The following is a 15,682-nucleotide window of genomic DNA, read 5'->3' on the forward strand; positions in this document are numbered from 1 at the left end:
ATCACAGGGTGGAACAAAATGGGTTTTGTGGGATCCATGCCAGTAGCACAGCCCAAATCTACAGCGATGGTGCTATTTTCCACAGACTGTATACTGCCTTAGTGACTTGCTTATAACCACAAGCAGCCACACTACATGGAAAACTATACAACATACTAATTTTTGTGGCTTCATCCCCCAGTGACCACTAATTTTGCTGGTAAATTTACATTAATACATTAAAGGTAGGCCATTTTTTGCCAGCTATAGACGCCCAATTGCCCTGAAGCTGTTATTGAGGGTCCCCGTGCCCCAGAAGCAGCATTTGGGGGGCACCTCAGGTAGCAACAGGATAGCTGTGTGTGGAGAGAGGAAATACCATTCTGCTGAAGGCCTAGCTTCCATCAGCAGGGATATATCACTGGATCCATATCACTAAATGTTAATTGGCTCAGTTGTAGCCATGATCACCTCTGCCCAAATTCTCCATGTGCCCAGACCCGCTCCCAACTAAAAAAGGGCTATCTCGGGTATTTGCTTTTCATTCATCATCTCTTCTACTAACTGAAGAATATATGAGCACCATCACTGGTACCCGATCTATTGAAAGCCTTCCTCCATCTGGCAATGGGCCTTCCAAATCACAAATATCTCTCTAATTCTTACCTTTCTGTAGCTGATTTGTCTCTTTGTTCTACTTCATTTTTCAGCATTTTGTGTTGTTCTGGGACCTAATAAATAGCAAAAAGAAATAATAATGGTGAAAGCAGGTGAAAGCCAATATTGCAAAAAGGCTGACATAGCAGATAGTGTTTATATTTCATCACCATTTCTTATTGTTACACTTCCTATAAACAAATAACTTAAGACATCTGCTGCAAAATTCCTATGCCGGTCACCTTTAGTACAAAATAATGCCATGCTTTTATTCTTTCAAAAGTTACAATAATTATATCATAAATAAAAACGCAAGAGACGTTAATCAGGAACAGGTAATGAAAACTGCATACAAATTTGCACAACATGCTTTGTATTAATTGTGCTCATTCTATCAACTCCTCAAGTCTGCCACTTGGGCCCACAGAATGGAACAATTCCTGTGTGTGAGTCAGAACACTTTCCTTCAAAGATACCCTCTCCAGCAATAGTCTAATTTTTACTATGGGTTTCGTATATAATTTGCATTATAAATATTAACCGGTTGGAGGATATATCTTTACTATGAAATCTTTAAAAAGAAAAGAAATGTAATAAAGATGCTAAGGTGAGGAAGTGACCTTTGCAGATGGATCTACTCCTCTTCCCACAAAAAGTCTATTTACTAAATCAAAGGTGTTGCACTAGAGGTACTGAGCAGAGGCAATACAGGTGCATTGCTACATACAGCTTGTGTTCTCCTCGCCCCCCCCCCACACACATCATTCCGCAACACACTCTGAGCAAGTTGAAGAGCAATATTCTTGAGTTTCTCTGAACTTTAGATCAAAGCTCTAAGCTGGATGAAAGATAAAGAACAGCAAAGAGGAAAACCTTGGATAAATACTCCCTTCTGCAGCTTTTAACAAGAAACAGTTTAGTCCTTGAATTTATGAAGATAAGCTTTAATAACCAAGCTGAACTTAAATATAATAGAAACTAATCTTAAGGGCTTTGTAGCTTACAAGGCATGACAGCTGCTGAATGTAAGTGCTTTAAGTCAAATGAGGCAGTGAACCTAATACACTAATCTGTGACCAGACCTTGAAAAGCTAGGGATAGATCTCACTCCTTTTATTTCTTCTCAATGAGTTCCAACAATTTTTTAAAGTCATGACTACTTTTTCCTGTCCAAGAGAAACAGAATTAAAACAAGCCACACTAAACATTAATTTTGCAAATTCAGACATGCCCATCTGCTCATTGCACCCCTCCCTGCTGCTTCCCAGCAGTGCATTAGGTAAAATCAGGAGTACCACCCAGAGCACTAACTGTGCTTCCAGGATGCCACTGGCCAAGGTCACTGTGATTATAAGTAGCAGTATCCTTCTCAACTCCTAATTACACAGTTCTCATGGAGCATTGGGGGGGGGGGGTTCCACCTGCCTTCACCTGTGGATTTGTCTTCTTGTATGAGCCTCTTGGCTGGATGGAGTCACTGAAGCAGTAGGTGCAAACTTAAATGGACTCCGGGGAATGGTAGAGGACAGGAAGGCCTGGAGGATCATTGTCCATGGGGTCGCGATGGGTCGGACACGACTTCGCACATAACAACAACAACAACAACAATGAGCCTCTTGTGGCGCAGAGTGGTAAGGCAGCAGAAATGTTGTCTGGAAGCTCTGCCCATGAGGCTGGGAGTTCAATCCCAGCAGCCGGCTCAAGGTTGACTCAGCCTTCCATCCTTCCGAGGTCGGTAAAATGAGTACCCAGCTTGCTGGGGGGTAAACGGTAATGACTGGGGAAGGCACTGACAAACCACCCCGTATTGAGTCTGCCATGAAAACACTAGAGGGCGTCACCCCAAGGGTCAGGCATGACCCGGTGCTTGCACAGGGGATATCTTTACCTTTAAGTTGCAGAATCCTGGCTGCACTACAGCTATGTTGTGATGGGGGTACTTATGTCAAATAATATGTGGCTACACAGTAACAACAGACTCATAGCAACCCTAGGACTATTTTATAATATTGCTGAACCATAACTAGCCTCCTACCCACTCCCCATTTGTTCTGACTAATGTACCGTGTCTTCAAAAGCACCTTCTCACTAACATACAGCTTTCTAATTTATTTTAATATACTCTTTGAAATCAGGGCCAGATTTAATACTGAGCAAGCCAGGTTTTTTGTTAAAAATTCTGTTTTAGATTTCAAAGGGGGGGGGGAAGTAAATGATTACATTTCAGATTATGGGATGAAAGGGACCGTGTTTTCATATACAGCACTTTAAAGTACATAATTCTTCCCTTTCTCCTTGAAAGTCCATCTGGGTCAATAGATCAGAGAGAATTCACCAGAGTTGCCAAAATTGACAAGTTACTGGGCAACAAAAATATGAAAGGAGACAGGGCTGCCAGCAGACAGGAACTTGGGGAGATGACAAAAAATGGGGGGGGGAGTCCACTGGAGGGCCCCTGAGGCCAGCATCATGCTGCGTCCAGCTGAACATCTTTCAGTTTATTTTGATGCAGTTCTCGCTCTAGCCACTGAGTACAATAAAAGGTTCTCTGCTATTGGATAGACCTTCCTTTCTCTAAGATTGGAGCAAATTTGCCTAACATCATGCTAAAACAATTAACTAATCCAGCAGTGCAGCAAAACAAGCCACCCAAGCTGATGGCTGCTACAATAACTGTTGGCCTGCAGCCTGCTAAGCAAGGTCATTTTCTATAATAGTCTAGCCTCTCCTTACAGCTAGCTCAACCAGATCTTGCAAAGCAGTAGCCAGTGTTGCAGCAAAACAAAACCTTTCCCTCTCCTTTCCTTAACTTCTCTCCCTCTTGTCCACATTTTTCTCATTCATTTCTATCTCTCTTCACCCAATTTTTCTGCCCCTTCCCCCCACCCTTTCTTTTCAGTTCTTATCTCAAGAAGTTCTCATCCCTATCCTGCTTGGTGACAGAATAAACTTAAGAGTAGTATGGTAGCAAACCTTTGTTAATATTATGAATGGGGGGAAGAGCTACTATTTTCCCATGATCTAACAAAGTAGTGAAAGAATGCATTCCCTTTCCTCCATGCTTTCCATGCATTGTAAAGGAATACTGATCTGTTTTAGTGGATATACGTGTAGAACAGAAGTTATAATTGGATTCAGGCACTGGATTGTTAATCATTATCATTCTGTGTAAGATCTAATTCTAAAGGCTTCTTTGCTATTTGATAAATGATATAATTTGTAAAAATATAATTAAAATAGATTTATACCAAATATCCTGCCTAGTCTTTCCCCCAATGGGGACCCAAAGCTGCATTGCTTTCCCGACTTCAATTTTATCCTCACAACAGCCTTATGCGGCAGATCTGGTTAAGAATGTGTCACCTGGGCCAATTATGCATGGCAGCTGCAGCACCAGGCCACAGGGGAAACATTTTGCCAGTAGACACTGTTGATCCTGGATTTCTGTGTCCTAATGAACATAGCCTTTTTGCCACGCAGTGGGGTGGTGGGAGGGGAGGGGTTGCAGGAAGGTAGGATTGTTCTCACACAATCCCACCTTCCTACAATGATGATGGTGATGGTAATGGTGGTGATGGTAATGATGTTATCCGTTCAGTCGTGTCCAACCCTCGGCAATGCTATCGGAAAGTCTTCGCCATGTTCCCCTGTCTCTGACTGCTTTTTTTAGTTGGTTCATGGTCATCCCTGTATCGGCTTTGATCGTGTCGAGCGAGCGGATCCCTTGGCGACCACGTTTCCTTTTGCTGCTGACCATGCCGAGCATTCATGATTTTCTAGCGAGTTTGATTGAATGACGTGTCCAAAGTAAGTGAGCTTTAGCCATAATATCTTGCCTTCTAATGACATAGTTGGTTTGCTCCCCTCTAAAACTATCTTGCTGGTATCTTTGGCAGCCCATGGTATTCACAGCATTCGTCTCCAACACCGTAATTCAAAAGCGTCTATTCTCCTCCTGTCTTCCTTCTTCAGGGTCCAGCTTTCACATCCATGGCTTGTTATGGGGAAGACAATAGCATTGACTAGCCAGTGCTTTGTATTAAGGCTGATATCTTTACTCTTCCATATTTGGTTCATGCCTAACATTGTGTTCTGGCCCAGTGTTATTCGCCATTTGATTTCACGGCTGCATCCACCACTTTGATCGATCATAAAGCCAAGGAAAATGAAATCATTAATACGTTCAATGTTCTCGTTATCAATCGTGATGTTGGTGCTATTGCTAGTAGTTGTCATGATTTTGGTCTTTTTGATATTTAGGTATAGTCCAGGGGCAGTCCCATCTTTTCACTTTCTTCTTTTAGTCTCTTTATCAAGGACTTCAGATCACGCTCTGATTCAGCAAGGAGTGATGTATCATCTGCATAGCGGACATTATTGATGTTACGACCTCCAATTTGACTCCAATCGTAGATTCTTCCAGATTAAGCTCCCACATAATTACCTCTGCATAAAGGTTTTAAAAAAGAGCCTCTTGTGGTGCAGAGTGGTAAGGCAGCGACATGCTGTCTGAAGCTCTGCCCATGAGGCTGGGAGTTCGATCCCAGCAGCCGGCTCAAGGTTGACTCAGCCTTCCATCCTTCTGAGGTTGGTAAAATGAGTACCCAGCTTGCTGGGGGGTAAATGGTAATGACTGGGGAAGGCACTGGCAAACTACCCCGTATTGAGTCTGCCATGAAAACGATAGAGGGCGTCACCCCAAGGGTGAGACATGACCCGGTGCTTGCACAGGGGACACCTTTACCTTTCTTTAAAGGTTAAAAAGAAAGGGAGATAAGATACACCCTTGTCTCACTCCTTGGCTGCCCTTGAACCAATCAGTTCTCCATATATTGTTCGTACTGTGGCCTCCTGGTTGGTGTACAATGAACTGATGAGGTTGGTTTAGTGGGACGACACTCCCCATTCATGTAAGGCATCCCATAGCTTCTTGTGATCAACACAGTCAAACGCTTTAGAATAATCAATAAAGCATAGATAGATGGCATTTTGATATCCATGTGTTTTTTCAAGAATCCAGCACAAATTTGCAATGTGGTCTCGGGTGTTGCAACCATGTCGGAAACCAGCCTGGACATCTGGTAGCTGAGCATCAATAATTGATTTGAGATGGTTCTGGATGATCTTCTTCAATAAGATTTTACTTGTGTACCCCAAGATCAGGGGTATAGTTCGATAGTTTGAGCAGATGCGAGCATCACCTTTTCTTTAATAATGGGATAAAAACAGACCCTTTCCAGTCTATTGGCCATGTGCCAGTTTCCCAGACTTTTTTGCATAATGCTGTGATTGCTGCTGGTAGAACAGATCTGAGTCGTTCCACTGGGATGTTATCTATGCCAGGAGCCTTATTATTTGGGAGCTGTTTCATAGCCCAGATCACTTCTTCCAGTATAGGTGGTTCAAATTCGTGTTGGGTGTTTTTGGCTGGTGGCTAAAGCACCTTGGTGTTTGCATATAATTCTTCTTCATATTGTCACCATCAATCCTTGATGTTGTTTTGGTCAGTCAAGTCTTTTCCATTCTTGTCTTTGATGGTCACTTTACGAGCAGTGAAGGTGCTCTGAACTTGTTTCACCTGAGCAAAGAGACTTCTGGTGTAGCCTATAGCAGGGGAATTGTAGTCCATGGACATCTGGAGGACCACAGGTTGACTACCCCTGGCCTATAGTACACTGCTCTTCCAGTCACTTTCATCGTTGCGCCCAGTACGCTTCCTTATCTTGTGTAGTGGCACATTGAAAACCTGCACTTAGCCTCCTGAATTCATCTCTCATGACAGCAGCTTTTGCTGCTCTTCGTTTTTCAGCAATTTTGATGGTGTCAGATGTTAATCTATTGCATCTTCTTTCCGGCTTTTTGTATGGTATATATATTCTAAAGCAGCTTCTATGATATTAGACTGAAATTCTTGCCACAATTCCTCAGGTAGCTTCTCAGTAGTATCAAGCAGTTCAAATTTGTTCTTCACTTCTATGGCATATGTTGGTGGAATCTTGGTGATATCAAACTTCTTTGGTGGATATTATGTAATCTGACTTTCAACTTGATCAGAACTACAATCTGCTCCAGGAAATGTTTTCATTGCTAGAACAGAGCTCCGTCATCTCTGACTGCAAAAGATAAAATCGATCTGATTACGGTGTATGCCATCTGGAGATGTCCAGGTGTATAAACAGTGTTTCGGTTGTTCATAGATGGTATTAGTAATAGTCAGTTTGTTTTCTTGACAGAACTGGATAAGTCTGTCACCAGCTTCATTTTGCTCATCTAGTCCAAACGTACTGCAGATGCCCTGTTTTTGTTGATTTCCAACTTTGGCATTGAAATCTCCAATAATGTATATCATGTCCTTTTGAGGCACCTGTTTAATTATTTCATGCACTTTCGCATAGAAATCTTTGATTTCATTTTCATCAGCAGCCGTGGTTGGTGCCTACACTTGTATAACAGTTGTGTTCATTGGCTTTCCCCGAATTCGGATTGACATAATTCGGACATTTACTGCTGTGTAACTTTCCATTGCACGAGATGTTACCTTATCCACAATAAAGGCCACACCATTTCTTCTGATACTGTCGTGACCAGAATAGTAGACTGTGAAGTCTTTGGATGGAAAGTGGCCATTGTCTGTTCAGTGTAGTTCACTGACGCCGAGCACACTGATGTTGAGTCAGGGTGGTTTGCCATTTACTTCCCCGTGCCTCTGCAATTGGTCTGCAGGCTGTGAGCTCCGCAGTTCATCCCCTTACCATGCTGAGGAATGCAGCAGGACTTCAAGGGGGCCTTCCTACAAAATAACCCCCCCCCCCAAAAAAAAGCTTCATTCGACTCTACAGCACTGCAAAGCACCACGGAGCCAAGTGGGGCATTGTCGGTCCCCTTCTGGCCACTGTAGCATGGGGAGGAGTAGCATGGGAGGAGGCCCAGTATTTCCTGTGTGCATGGGCATGGCCTGGACTAGCCACCAATGGTGGCTGCAGCAAAAAAAGGGAAGGTTGAACAATCAGTGTTCCCTTGCCACAGGCCTGGGTCAGGAGGGAGCCGGGCTGGTTCTGATGTCATGCATAAGTGGGGATTAGCCCTGCTGCCATGTAGGTGCTGGTCTGGCCTTTCCTCCCCATGCATAATCGGTCCTAGTGACCTTCCATGGTAAGTTCAGGATCTGAGTATTAGATGCACATGACAGATTGCTTAAAAGTTCTCTTACTGTATGTTGTCTGTTAGTTTGTTTATTCATTCAATTTATTAACTGCCCTTTACTGTGATGTCTCGAGGCGGTGAAGATAACCTAGTTTGGAGTGCTCCAGTTCCCTTCATTTTTGGCACTGTAACTCCCATAATCATTCTGTAGTGGCCAATTATCAGACATGTAACATTGTTTTCTGAGTTTTGCCTGCCACCGAAACCCTTAGCTTCAGTTACAAATAGCATGTTGACATGGTAGCTAAGCTAACCTGGGCCAGGTTTTTCCCATGCTTTTTCAATCCATCATCCTGAAGCTGGTGGCCAATTTTGAGTTTATTCATAGATGAGTTATACAGGCCAGTCTGTATATGTCAGACTAGCTTCTGGGAATCCCCACTCTAGCATGGAAGCTTGCTGGGTGACTGTGAGCCACTCTCCCAGCCTAGCCTACCTCACAGGGTTGTTGTGAGGATGAAATGGAGGAGAAGAGAATGAAGTAAGCAACTTTGGGTTCCCATTGGAAAGAATATAAATAAAGTTTATTTAAGGGATATAAATAAAGTTAGATGAGCTAATTATTTTTTTTACAATAGATAGATTCATATTAGCAGCAAATGAAATAACTGTTTTGTTCTGCTATATTTGATTTGGAATGGGGTCATACGAGGGTCCAGATGGAATCTTTCTACAAGGGTTCATGGTGGTTGCCAACAGCCCTGAAGGTTGATCAACTAAGGCACTATCAGAAAGTTTAATAAACCAAAGAAGATTGAGAGACAAAGTTGAAACATCTCTAATTCATTCAGGTACCTGCTATTTACACTTTGTTCTTTAAAACAATACATGGCTGGGGGATTTGAAGGACTATTTTCTTCTGGGCATTCCTGCCTGGCCCCCTCACTTTCTGTCTTCAAAAGGGAACTGAAGACAGTTTTATTTAGGACTACAGTTAACTAATATTGTTTATTTTTCACGCTGCATTATTTCTCTTTAATTTCTAAAAACTCAGAAAAAGGAGCTGAAATTTGAAACATGGCAACTCCAGAACACATTTTTAAACCATCTCTGTAAGGGTGGGGGGGAGATAGGTACTCGCTAGAAGATGTGATTTACCAGGGTCAGGTAACAGAAATCTGTAAACATGACAACTGGAGCATTTGGAAAAACATTTGGCCACTACAATTTTCTCCTCTCTGTACTGTTACTCAATACCATTACTTACATGTAACTGAGAAATTGCAACACTGAGCAGTGTCATACAGAACCTTTTCCATAAAGTGCTGCAAGAAGGAACTGGTAAGCCAAAGGGAAACTAGAGGGCGCCTTTGAGCCGTGACAGGTGCATTCCTGCCTGTATCCTCGTCTAATCACCCCAACATCCCTTTCCAGGCAATGCACTTATGCCCTTAAGAAATGTAAATTCAGCGGCAATTCAAGCTACAGCTTCTCCCCCCCCCCCCCAACTCAGTATGGGGGTGGGGTGTCACACGATACAGAGGGGTGGCAGCGCTCAACACCTACCCAGGAGGATTATTTAAAAGACAATTTAAGAGGCTGGGCGCTAGTCCCTAGTGCAGGGGTAGCCAAACTGCTGCTCTCCCACGCTGGCAGGGGCTCAAGGGAACTGTAATCCATGGGCATCTGGAGAGCCAGGGTTTGTCCACTCGTCGGTCTCCAGGCCGCCCACCAGCGACGCAGGGTTGGTCCGTACCTCCGCTGCTTGCGAGGCCGCCGCCTTGACAGGGGTGAGCGGCAACGGAGTATCGCTGGTCACGTCCAGAGGTCTGGGAACGGGAGACGTTAGCGAGAGCCGCTGCTGCTGCTGTTGCTGCTTCTCACGCTCCCGGCCGCCCACCCACGCGCCAGCCGCCCCGACGTTCGCTCCGAACTTTCCCCGGGCAGCAAGCGTCCGCGCGCGTCCCCAGCAGAGATTTTGCTAAGCGACATCCGTCTCCATGGTAGCAAGTACACGGCGAGGAGCTGCTGATTGGAGCAGAGACTAGCTTCGCTTCTTCTCGCGAGGAAGATTCAAACTCGCGTACTATGGAGGTTGCCGGCCGCCTTTCTTCCTTCCGGGCTTTTTGGACTCTATTAGGGAGTCGCACTTTCTGGTGTGCCTGGTGGCGTGAGATGCCGACTAAGTGGCTACTTTTAGAAAGACGGCAGTTTCAGGAGCAAGTAGTCGTCTCTCGTTTCCTGCCCATTAAAATAATAATAATAATAATTCTAATATAGAAAAACAACAAAAGAAAACCACTTGTTAAAAACTGTAGTTTTCCCCACCGTTCAGGGGCGGAAAAGGAGGGGCTGGGCTTCCCTCTGAGATCCTGACAGAGGACAATTGGATGGTCAGTTGCTTGTAGTATTTGAAAGGTATTAAAAAAGGAATGCGAAAAAACGTTTTCGTTTGTCTCAGAATTAAATATTTTAAGCATTTTTTATTCTTTGATTTTATTTGTTTTTGGACGTCTTCATTTTCTCAACTATAGTCATTATTGGTTTTCCTTTGGTTTCACAGGGAAACACTTCCAGCAGTAACTTTGTTCCAACTGGGATGAAAGTTTTATGGATTATACCCTAAGGCAGTGGTTCTTAACCTCTCTAATGCTGCAACCCTTTAATACAGTTCCTCATGTTGTGGTGACCCCAACCATAAAATTATGCAAATGATCTTTCACAGAAATTAAACTGAAACCAATGGCATGAAGATACATTGTTTATGATTGTATATAAATTGGCGAGTGCCTTCACAGTGGCAACAGTGGCAGCCCCCTCCAACCAAGCTGCTCGCCCTGCCGCAACCCCTGTGAAAGTGTTGTTCGACCCCCAAAGGGGTCCCAACCCCCAGGTTGAGAACCACCACCCTAAGGAATCTTTGCAACCAAATTTGGAATGTGTTTTATATAGCCCATTAGAGAGTAATAAAATTCTAATTTAGGTACTGGTGAATTTCTTTCACTTGTACTCAACCAATGGCTGGCATATGCAATCACCCCGAGTTCTCCCTCTTGTTCGTGAAAAGGATGTTATATTTGTGAGTTCAAGGAAGCCAGGACCCCTGGTATTTCAATCAGCTCTTTACTAAGATCTCAGCAGATACAAGAGGCAAAACTAAACTGAGAACTCCCTGAAACCCGCCAATTTATGTACAATTGCAAACAAAGGATGAAAATTGCTGGGGGGAAATGTAGCATAATGAGATAAGCTACAAGGATAGACAAGGTTTAGCTTCCTTCACTTATGCATTCAAGTAGACTCACCCATGTATTTTATTTATGGATAAATATACTACTTGTGCTTTTTTTCTTCTGTTTGGGATAAAAACTGATTGGAGGCAATTACCTTTGGGGAAATGCTATGATATACCTGATCTCTTGTGTTTTATCTGGTTTGGTTCTAAGCCTGCATCTGTGAATTCTTGTTCTGCATATGAAGAGAGCGTGTGAATGGAAAAGGTGATCCATAGGATATTCTCCTAGCATTTTAATGCGTATGCCTACTATCATCACAGCTGATTTATGGTAGACATGTAGGGTTTTCAAGTCAAGAGACGTTCAAGGGTAGTTTGCTATTTCCTGCTTCCTGGTATTCCTTGGAGAGATCCCATCCAGATACTAGGCAAGGCTAACCCTGCTTAGCATCTGAGCTCTAACAGGATCAGGCTAACCTGGGCTATCAAGTCAGGGAGCAGCTTAATATCCTTGAATGATTCCAAAGCTAATATTGAAACCAAGCAAAGGATTTGGAACATCAACAACATTTACGTACTGCTGCAAAATACGATCACTTCAGGAACAAGAAATTGATGCTGTGAAATTCTTTAGCTGACTGATTGGTCCATCTCAATGTTCTTTCATCCACTTTTTGAGAAGATACCATGGCGTGCCATTTCCAGTGCATTTACAGCTATGCACTACTGAGGAAATTGAAATGGCTGGATCTGCCCACTGTTTTGTCTTTTCTATAATGACATCAGAAATGTATTTATTATACCATCCTCCAAAAAGTCCTGGGAAGATTGGAGGAATGCAGACAGATGTCAGTCTACGCTTCCATTTTACGAGGCATGCCAGAAGATGTGTCCCTCATCAATAATGAATTGAATTATAAGTTGCTTGTTAACTCCAGAATCTGATGGAACATAGAAAATACTGCATGGGAAGAAAGTTATTGAAATGAAACAATTTCATTCCTCATCTTAGTAGCAATGTGCAAAAAGATTGAAAATAATACTGTCAAGAAATGGGGATGTTTAATATTAACATTTAATATTAACAGTTCAGACATATAATGAAATCAATTATGGGTTGACATTTTCTACACAATACAGATTTTTCAGTCTATTTTCATACAAACTCTGTATCCTTCAGCAGTTGTTCTTTTTTGAAGAGTTGATTTTTATACTCTGTTTTTCACTACCCAAAGGAGTCCCAAAGCAGCTTACAGTCACCTTCCCTTTCTTCTCCCCACAACAGACACCCTGTGAGGGAGGTGAGGCTGTGAGAGCCTGGTATTACAGCTTTATCAGTGCTGTGGTGAGCTCAAGGTCATCCAGCTGGTTGCTTGTGAGAGTGTGGAATCACACCCATCTTGCCAAATTAGAAGTCCACACTCCTAACCACTACACCAAGCTGGCTCTCAAAGTAGTCTCAAAGTGGCTTATAATCATTTTCCCTTCCTCTCCCCACAGCAGACACCCTGTGAGGTGGGTGGGGCTGAGAGAGCTCTGAAAACTGTGACTAGCCCTAGGTCACTCAGCTGGTTGCATGTGGAGGAGTGGGGAATCAAACCTGTACTCCATATTAGAGGCCACTGTTCATAAACACACCACCACGCTGGCTCTTTTCCTGTAATGTCAACCATATGTTATCATATGAGGGCATACTGAATGAGAATTTCTTACAACTATTTTAGTCCAAGTTATTTGTTTCTCAGCTCAAGAGCTCCACTCCTTCAGTACTAGTCTACTGGCTTTTATAATATTGTACAGGCAGATTAAATTAATATTTAGGTTTCCTACCAATGGAATGGATCTATAACACAAAGAATAAACTAGATCCTGTTTATATTTGCACCCACCTCCCCTTACTTTAACAACAGACTGAAATAGGGCTCTTAAAAAACAGTTTTCTTAAAGTTCTGTTGCTAGATACAATGAGAATAAATTAGCTCTAAATTATGAAATTCATTAGACTTCTAGCAGCACAGTGACACCCATTGGTTTTCATGGACTTACAGAGGAATAACTCTTGTGTTGTAGATCATCATCCTTGGAAATCATATTATAGCTCATTAAAGTGTGTTGGCAAAGGTTTGTAAGATCCAGAACACTTAATACAAATCTTAGATAAGCATTTAATCCTTTTGTGGAAACTCAAAATGCAACTTCAGTTTTCTACTTAGGCAAACTGCATCCATTTTTTAAAGTTATTTATGGGTAGTGGGAGTGTGGGATTTTCATGACCCTCTTTGATATATTTTAACTTTTTAAAGCATGCCAGTTTCCTCTCCAAAAAAGAAACTATCCCTCCTGTTAATAAAGAGGGAGCGAGCAAAGCCTTTGTTCCTTTCATGGACTACTTTGGCCTGTCTATGAGAATTGCCAGAACTTTGGACAGGAAGTTACAAAGATTAGAAATATTTCTGCTGACTACTAAGCATCCACACAGCCAAGATTTATAGAAAACTAGTATTTCCCCCACAGCATATAGAGAAACCTGTTTATAATGATGTATAATTTCATTCCATGGTTCTTGCATTGGATCGCATTCTTTCACTTGGAATATCAAGTTATTAGTGGTTGGAGGATCAGATTAAAATCCATGAGAACCAGCTTCAAATACCTACTTGGGCACAAGCCTGCTGGTTGACCTTGGATCACACTTGGCCTTAGCCTCCTCATCAGGTGGTTGTGAGGATCAAATGAAGGAGAATGGTCTAAGCTGCTGAGCATAAATGCAATAAATAGGAAATATGTATTTGGTGATGCACTATTTATACTGCTTTTCTTTCTAATATACAGCATGGACTTTAGTATTTGTTGAGCAACAAACAGAGAGAAACTGTGCTTTCTGACACAGGAAGTCAACCCAGAGTGTGTGTGTTAGCCTTGCTGGATAGCTATCTCTGCCAGCTGGCTGTATCCCATGTTTTATTTAAAACATTTCCGTGCCACCTTTTCACCAAAATAGAGTCTCTGTGGCAGCACACATCAAACTTTAGAACATTTCAACTTAATACATATATACAGTAATTCAGTAAAAATGCATAACACACACATAACATCAAAACTTGGCATATTGGGGTATGCCATGGTAAAGTCTTCACCTACTGGCAAATGACAACAAAATATGGAGACAGGTGAATCTCCCAGGGGAGGGAGTTCCAGTGTTTTGAGGCCACAACCAAAAAGATACCCCTTTGTCCGGCCTCAGATGGCAGGGGCACCTAAAACAGAGCTCCAGACTGGATGGCCAGACTGTATGGGTAAGCTTATGTGTGAGGTGTTTTAAAGATTCAGTGCTGCATCGATAGTTTGAAACCTGTAAAATGCTGTGAGGAAGGGCACAGCAGTTTAGTTAGTTGTTAGTTTCCATACTAGTACTGCCAGCTCCTAAGGGGTTCTGCATTTATATGGAAGTATCCATCCCAAAGGGTTCCCTCTTCAAGTGTCAGTACAGGACAAGAATGGATTGTGCCAAAGGGGCAATCATACAGTGAACCATAGTATCTTTTGGGATGAGGGTTATTGCCATCTGGCTTCCAACCTGCTTTTGTGACTCCATTTGCCATGGTTACCTGATGATTATAACTGTTACGAGGAAGTGCAGCTGTGTTACTACTTCTAGAACTTTCAACAGCCATTACCATTGATCTTATGATCCTTCTAATCCAGGGGTGCTGGCAGAAAGGCCACAGTAGTTTGAGTCCTCTTTAGTTGATTAGAATCAAAAGGTACTAATTCTAGAGAATTGCTGTTAGATGAGCAGAAGCTGCGGTACTGCTCATGTAAGACTTCAGCATCCTTGTCCTGTTTAGCATTTGTATGTAAGAGAGAGCAAAATTTTGGAGTACGTTGCCATAAACATGCTAACAGCAACCAAGTCTATTTCTTCTTTTCAGCAGAAGACATTCATGAAAGATAGGTCCATCACCACCTACTAACCATGGTGACTAAAGGGAACCTCCACATTCAGAGGGAGCAAATATCTGAATACCAGAGCTAGCAGGGAACATCAGGGGACAGCCTTGGCCTCAGTGGCTCAGACTGGTGGACTAGATGACTATGCATGTAATCTAAGCAGCCTCTTTTCATGTTCTTATTGATAACCCCACAGACGTAGTTGATGAGCTGGCTGGAGGATCAGAACTAGACCACACAAAACAATCCCCCTGCACAGAAAATAAGGACCCCCATCTTCTTTTCCTCCTCTGCTTGATCTCTTCTTCTGTTAATCAGAGGTATACACTGCTTCATGAAAATAATTATTAGATGGGTACCAAAATGGAGCACTGGTGTACAGAACTGATTAATTAGTATTTATCTCCTCCCCCCTTTGTTGTAGTTTCTACCAAGTTGTCCCCCTACCCTCACCAGATCAAATATTGCTAATGCTGGCATCCACTTTTACCTTTTGGATATTGTAATCATCAGCAAAATGTGCTGAAAATCGTGGATATCTCCTACATTCCCGTTGCAGAACTCATGTGCTCTAGTCACCATGTGGGGCAAGAAGCCGCATAAGGGAGGCCAAAGGGGACAACCTGTCTTGTCACTTCTGTTGGAAGGGAGAAGAGATGGTGATTCTGTCACCTGGCTACTATAAAAATAGTCCAAAGGCACCTTTAAGACCAACAA

The 15,682-nt window shown here is 42.7% G+C and overlaps 1 protein-coding gene across 3 annotated transcripts in view; it reads right to left on the reverse strand.

Annotated features, from left to right (window-relative positions):
- CCDC170 (coiled-coil domain containing 170) overlaps positions 1-9,768 on the reverse strand; it is a 92,334-nt gene extending 82,566 nt beyond the window's left edge. The window contains exons 1-2 of one of the 3 annotated variants that reach the window (XM_077349553.1): positions 9,536-9,768; positions 646-710 (exon numbers count right to left, since the gene is read on the reverse strand). In XM_077349553.1, the coding sequence (XP_077205668.1) occupies positions 646-692 (47 nt within the window). In that variant the 5' untranslated portion in view covers positions 693-710; positions 9,536-9,768. The other 2 variants (XM_077349563.1, XM_077349571.1) reach the window with 2 other exon arrangements.
- Between the last annotated feature and the right edge of the window lie 5,914 nt (positions 9,769-15,682).

This window comes from Paroedura picta, chromosome 1 (genome assembly GCF_049243985.1).
Source record: "Paroedura picta isolate Pp20150507F chromosome 1, Ppicta_v3.0, whole genome shotgun sequence".
NCBI classification, from domain to species: domain Eukaryota; kingdom Metazoa; phylum Chordata; class Lepidosauria; order Squamata; family Gekkonidae; genus Paroedura; species Paroedura picta.